This window comes from Serinus canaria, chromosome 14 (genome assembly GCF_022539315.1).
Source record: "Serinus canaria isolate serCan28SL12 chromosome 14, serCan2020, whole genome shotgun sequence".
NCBI lineage: Eukaryota > Metazoa > Chordata > Aves > Passeriformes > Fringillidae > Serinus > Serinus canaria.
Genome location: NC_066328.1, coordinates 6,541,331 through 6,548,338, shown reverse-complemented (window position 1 = coordinate 6,548,338; position 7,008 = coordinate 6,541,331). Strand labels below are relative to the sequence as shown.

Genomic DNA, 7,008 nt, shown 5'->3' with positions numbered 1-7,008 from the left:
GAGAATGATCACACTATTTGCTTTCTTAAGCTGCTTAGTGTTTCAACAATTGTAATTTGGAATTGGATAAGCCTTCTTACCATTTTTATGGTCTATTTCATGGTTTATGATCCATGGATATAACTGTTCTTCTATGCATGATCTTTTTTCTGTTTCTCTCATGTCCTTTCAGATCCTGCAGTAAGCAAAGGTCCAATTTCACCATGACTCTCTCAGGGATCTGTTAAATGCCATACCATACACTAAAGCACTACAATTTAATATTTGACTGCTGTGATTGAATTGTCACAGTCTCAAGAATCACTGGGCTAAGACCAGCAGGAGGTAATTCAGCCTTTGGAACTGAGGAAAGCCTTGAGGCAAAGCTTCAACAATTTAGACACATTTCCTCTTGGGTAATTAGACTGGAACAATGTTTAATACATTAATTTATTAATAATTAATGTTTTAGGCCTCACAAGGTCAACAAACTTTCCATCAGCATAATTTCACCTGATAAACTACAAATTGGCTGCATTCCTTTCTGTCTTGATTAGTGGCAGTTTAATCTTCATACTATACTGGTTAGAACTCCTAAAGATTTCTTTATGCAGTCCTATTATACAGGTCACATCAGTTACCACAGTATTTGTGGGGGCATCTGTACAAGACTGGTCAACTGCACTACTGACATTGCCATCACTAATGTTGCTGAATAAAAGGAAATAGAATCAGAAAACCCTTAGTTGTAAAGAACCCACAAAAATCACTGAGTTCAGCTCCTGGTCCTACACAGGACAGCCCAAAGAATCCCACCATGGGCCTGAGAGCCCTGTCCAAACATTCCTTGAGCTCTGTCAGGCTTGGAGCTGTGATCACTTTCCTGGGGAGCCTCTTCAGTGCCCAATTACCCTCTGGGGGAGAGCCTTTTTTCTTATATCCAACCTAAACTTCCTCTGACACAACTTCAGCCATTCCCTTGAGTGCCACCACTGGTCACCAGAGCAGAGATCAGTGTCTGCCCCTCATGAAGAAGCTAAAAGACCACAATAATGTCTGATTTCAGTGTTCTCCAGGCTTAACAAGCCAAGTGACCTCAAGTACTCAAGTGGCTTCCTCTCCAGACCCTCGACAATGTTCATCACAATACTATCAGAACACAATCATGCCCACAGAGAAGGGAAAACCCAATTCCTCCTATTTGAGAAAGCACTGAAGAGAGCTCCAGTCCGGCCGTTCCGTGGGCAGGGGGTGTGTGCCACCTAGCCGGCCCAGGGATGGCGTTATTGTGCGGCCTAGGGAAGGGGTCCTCGCCTGCACCTGCCGCTGGTCAGACTGGCCGCGGCTTAAAGGAACGACAGTTCAGCGCTCCTTGGGCCTCGTGCTCACTCAGGGGCTTTTATCGGGCAAAGGCATTTTCATTCTGTGCGTTCCGACATGAGAAACCCCCGGTCACAGGAAGCCCCGGGGCTCACGCGCGCTCCTGCCGGCTGAGCGCGGCCCCGCCGCCTCACCGCCCTCAGGGCAGGAGAGCGCGCGCACGGCGGAACGCGCGCGCACAGTGCCCTCTCAGCCAGGAGTGACGTCACTACACGGAAGAAGTCCAGCGAGCTGCTCACGTCAGACGGCTTCCGGGAGAGCCAACCGGGGCCTTAAATGGGCGCAGCGGCTCCGGGTAGTGGCGGCCCCGGGCTCGGTCGTACCGGTGTCTACAGGACCGGTCACACTGCACCGCCCACACAGGGCCACAAACCGAGCGGGAGGGCTCCGGCTCGGAGCCGGAAGGGAAAGGAGCGTGGGGGCGGGGCCGCAGGCAGCCAGCCAATCAGCAGCCAAGAGCTTCCCAGCCGCCCCCAATCAGAAGTACCGGTTCCCAAAACAATCGTGGCGAGCCAATGGGAAGCCCGCGCTGCTCGCGCTCGGCTCAGGCCGCCCCCGGGCTGTGCCCGCGGCCTCCCGGCAGCAGGGGGCGCGCGGGGGCGGCGGCGCTGCGCGGGCGGCGCGGAGGAGGCGCTGCCGCCGCTCTCGGTGTCGTTATCGCCGTCGCCGCCGTCGCGCCCGTCCCGCCGGCCCCGCCTCCCGCTGCGCTCCCGCGGCCTCACAGCAGGTACGGGAGGGGGGAGGGACGGACACACCGCATCCCGGTGCCCCCGCGGCACTCCCCGCCCGAGGAAGGAGTGCCCAGACGCGGCCGGCCCTGTTGCCGTTCCGCCCCGCTCCCGGCGCGGGGAGCCGGTCCCGCCCGTCCCTTCCCACGCCGCGGGGCCGCCGCTCCCCGCCGAGGTGGAGCCGCGGGGTCGCTGCGCCCCTCCCCTCGGGGGTCGCGTGTCCTCCCGGCCGTGGCCGCTGTCGGTCCCGCCGGAGCCGCGGCCGGGCCGGGCCCCCCGGAGGGCTCTCCCCGGGAGCCGCTCGGCGCGAACAAAGGCGGCGGGCGGGCGCGGCGCGCTGGGGCAGCACAACCCGCGGTTCTCCTCTTGCGCCGTGACTGGAACAAATCCCGCAGAGCGATGACAGTGGCCGGCCGGGCCCGTCCTCTGCCCGCGTCCCCCCGGGAGGAGTTTTTGGGGCTTTCCGCGCTAACAGGTGCGCTGTGACCTCTGCCGTTCCTGCGGCTCGGGGACGGTGCCTGTGCGCCGTGCCCTCGGTGTGCCCGGGCAGCTCCGGCAGGCAGCGCTGGAAGTGTTTTGTTACGGAAAGTCAGAACTGTCTTACAGGAAGTGGGAAAGAAACCCCAAACCAACCCCACAACCAAAACCAGTAACGATACTCGAATATTGTCCTTTGTAGTGACCAAAATCGAGTATCAAACTTTATCTTGGTTTAAATCCTGTTGATAAATCTGGATTTATTGGTAAGATGGTTAGGGTTTTGGATCTGTTCTTTACTGAAGTATCTGTGAGAACTGTAAACCGAAGTCTTCAAGCTTTACTTCTTAATCTCCTAGGGAAGTGAAATGACTTCACAAAGCGTTTTTGTTCTCTCCTGTTTCTAACTTGGTTTTTAAAAAAAAGTAGCAAAGCCGTGAAAATAGAAAATAAATCTTGAAAACTATCTTATTATTTTGTGGATAGGGAAGAAGTGGGAGGAGATGCAACTAAATACCGAAGGTAAGTAAAGAGGGGGAAATTAAGAGGTTTTAAATTATTGTTGTATGTTCTGTTTTCTTTTATTCAGATATTTCGTTTTGATTACAGTCAAGTTCACTTTTTAGAAGTAAGAGGTGGAACTGCGTTATGTCTGTGTTAGGTGTTTTTTTGAGCTGACATAACGGAATTCTGTGATTGTGGCCAGAGGTACTAGATTAAGCAGAGAAGTTAACTTGGGACTATTGAAATGTGTGTTGTGTAATGTGTTTCCTGTTTCTCCCCCAGCTTCTTGCTTGTTTGAAATGTCTCATATAACAGCTCAATGATGTGTAAACATGAACATAAACGCTTTTCCTGTCTGAGGAACACATTTGTTTTGTACAGATTTTGTATTAAGGTTTCTATCTTCCCTTCCTTTTTTTGATGCCAGTACAAGTCGGATGAGCAGTTTACAATCTCTGTAAGGCATGCTTTAGTTTGCCCTGTAGTTTATTATCTGTAATTACGCTTTTAATCTGTCAGATGACTGGGATGGGCAATAAAACGGCTCTGACAAGTCTGCTTTCTGGCAAGGCTTATTCTGTGATGGCACATGCTCTGTGTCCAGCTGGATCCTTGGCTGGGCTGGGGCTGGGGGTATTGGAGGTGTTTGTGTGGGTGGCATCTCTTGGAGAAGCAATTTGGGTGTAGCTGCATGCATGCCACTTCTCACTTGGCTCTGTCTAGGCAGAGTTCTGCTTTCCTGTGCCCCTGGGGTGGGAATTACACCTATGTAGCTTTTAGATCCAAATGCCTGAATGTATTGTGCTTGTTGCTGCTGTTAGTGGTGCAGGAGGTAGCAACAGAGATAGGCTTTTGCTTCTGGTAGGTGAGAGGGATTTATATTGCCTGCCTCAATCATATCTTCACTCCTGCTGTTCTGTTTCAGTCTTGCTCTTCCCTTTATTCTAGGATATAACTTCTCTCCTTAGGAGCAGTTTTCCTATATGGAAGCAGTGGTGAACTGTTGTTGGTGTTGTTTTATACACAGGCTTCTGGTTTCACAGATTCTGACCAAAGTTTTGATTTATGATGGTGGAGATGATGGGTTCATTTCTGTCAGAATTGAGGGAGAGAAGGCTTGATACTAGGATACAGAAGTGTGGTGTGATTTTATTTGCCAAGTCAGCTGAACCACTCAGGCTGGTAGAGATCTATCAACTGCAGTAATGACAAGATTTTTCAATGTGCTTTTACTGTATAGAAATTTGAGATTCCTGTCACCCAGTAAATGTGAAAATAGTGAACTTGGTGATACATGGCAGGAGGATGTGCTCCTGTAATTTAAAAGAACATATCTATACACTATCCTTGCTCTGTAAATTTTAGTTCTGTGGAGAGAGCCGTGAAGCAAGGATCACTGACTTCCAGTTGGTTTCAGCATTTAGGCCTGAAGGTGCAGAGAATACTTAATTGAAGTATTTATAATAGCCAGAGCCATAAATATCTACAACAAACAATAACAGAATTATTTGGTCAGCTGAAGGTCATTAATTCCCAGAGGGAGTAGTTCTGGTCCCCAAATGATGTTATGCATTTTCACAGCATTCTCCATTCATCTCTAAAGAAGCAATGTGCAAAACTCTGTGCAAGAGGAGAAAGGATCAGTCCTTCCCAGTTCCCTGTTCTGTGGGACTGAATTTTTGACTGGGGGAACTTCTGTGCATGGCAAGCTGTAGATGTTCTCTGGTCCTGCAGTTTAGAAATGGAAAGGCACAATTCTCTATAGTTTTACACAGTGGGACTTTCCTTTTTACAGTAGCCAAGGCCTATATTCTTTCTACAGAAAAACTCAATTTCTGCATTCTCTACGAATTTGTTCACTTGTGTTCCAGAGATTTGCTCTGCAGAGATAGTCTAGCAATTGTGCTCAATGCCCTCGTGCCTGAATATGGCACTTGGTATATGCTAGATAATTAGAATGTTCTTTAAAATGTAACTTGAATGCCTTAGAAGTGCTAAAATACAGAAAAGAAAAAAACTATCTTGCCATGTGCTGGAAGGAAGGCAAATAACCAGTAAGACCATAAGTGGCTTTGTGAAAGAGAGAAGTGGAGGTGCTCCTGCCTGCCTACACTGGCACAGACCTGTTGTCCTTTGTATCTCCTGCTTGTATGGGTGGACCAGCATCTGTCAGAAAAGGTGTCACTGGTTCCTGGCAGAGTCCTTTCTGTCACTTGGCTTCTGCTTCCGAGAAACAGGGTGAGTTAAAAGCCTGTGATAAAAGATAAAAAAGGATAAACTGTTCTTTAAAATCTCTAGGCAGCTTTTTTTTCTTTACTACATTTAGTAAATTGAGCTTGTATAGCTCAATTCTCTCATAGCAGCAGTCATAGAAATACTGCATTTAATGCAACAGTTAGTTCTTCCTGTCATGTTAATTAGTGATACATTAGTCTGCTTTTTTTTCCAGCTCTCGTACTATTTTTTTCCTTTTTTTTACAGGGAAAAAAATAGTACGAGAGCTGGAAAAAAAAGCAGACTAATGTATCACTTTTCCTTTTTTTTTCCTTTGTTTCTCTCAGGGAATTGCACAAAGAATAAAACAAAAGTACAGGCTTTGCTTTTCTTGTAATTTTTCCAGCAACACACAATATTTAGACTGTTTAAATGTATGTATGTACGTAAGTTTATTTTTCTTTAAATTCTGTCCCTGCCAGTGGGGAAGGGTTGTTGCTATATAGGCAGGGGTTTCATCTTGGAAAGTGGGTGGATGACATTAAAAGGCAAGAGATGATTGGCATTTGCCTTGTATATAACTGAGTCTTAACATGTTTCTGGTTGCTTCAGAGGATATGAGGAAAATTTGGGGGGAAGAGATACTGTTAAAGGTACTATCTGAAATGATTTTAAATCCTCTGTAAAATCATCAAATATTGGGGCAACTTGATTGTCAGAGTATTCTAAAAAAAGATAATATTTGCCTGAATATCTTGTGGATGCAAATGAGTAGGAAAAAAATAGAAAACTGCTTTGAATAATAAATTTCAGCACTCACATATGTTCACATTTGCTAGCTATTCTTATGTATGCAATGCCAGTTTGTAACATTTCCATTAACTTTATTGTTGTGGAGAAATGGGAGCCGCACATCCTCAAGTTCAATGTATCATTCTTTAATGTTCTGTTAGAGGTGATAAATAAATGCAGGTGTCACTGTGTTGGACTTTGCTCGTGTCATTGCAAGTTGGGGTGGAATACTGGGATTCCTTAATGTTAGTAAAGCTGATTTTAATTTTGCCCAGATTGTGGCATATGCAAGGCTCTTGTGTGGCAGGGTATTACATTGTCAGCTGTTAATTTGCAGGACTAAAATGTGTTTTTCAAAGCTTACTTCTGAGGGAAAATACGTGCTACTATTCCTACTTTCTTAGTGTGATAATTTCTTATTCTTGCAAGACTTTGTTTGAATTCTAAAACCTAATCAATGAGTGAGTAAAATAAAAACTATTCAGATCCCAAATAAAATGTCTTTAGGCATTAACATATTAATTTCTTCGTGGATACACTGTTATTTATTAAAACTTTTATCATATAGCAAAAGCATAGTATGTATTATTAACTTATGGAAGAAAAGGTGATGCATAAAATGACATGAAAAACAGTTAGTTCCTCTCTGGAAAGTAGATTACTGAGGGCTATTTATATACCCAAGAAAGCAGTAGCTGAGAAATTCCTGTTAGTGAACTGTCAGAGCTGTCCATGATATTTATCTAAAGACTGAGTTTTAGTTTCATGCTTTTTTTCAAAGCTTGCCCTTTCTGAGGTCACAGTGGGAAGTGAAGTGAAATGGGGACCTTGGAGTGCTTCCAATAATTTGTTTAGTGATCTTAGGAAAATTACTCATTTTTATGCTCATTTTAGGAATGTATTACAATAGGAATAACTTGTAATGATTTGAAGT

The 7,008-nt window shown here is 45.8% G+C and overlaps 1 protein-coding gene across 5 annotated transcripts in view; it reads left to right on the top strand.

Moving 5' to 3' along the window:
- Positions 1-1,752: 1,752 nt before the first annotated feature.
- The window catches only part of ZC3H7A (zinc finger CCCH-type containing 7A), a 28,217-nt gene continuing 22,961 nt past the window's right edge, over positions 1,753-7,008 (top strand). Inside the window, exons 1-2 of one of the 5 annotated variants that reach the window (XM_030229710.2) lie at positions 1,967-2,086; positions 3,051-3,086. Coding sequence is in view for 1 of the 5 variants with exons in the window: in XM_050980213.1 (XP_050836170.1) it covers positions 1,875-2,086 (212 nt within the window). In the remaining 4 variants the exon portion in view is untranslated. Of the gene's footprint in view, positions 2,087-2,129; positions 2,563-3,050; positions 3,087-7,008 lie in introns of those variants that run through there. The other 4 variants (XR_007778857.1, XM_050980213.1, XM_030229713.2 and 1 more) reach the window with 4 other exon arrangements.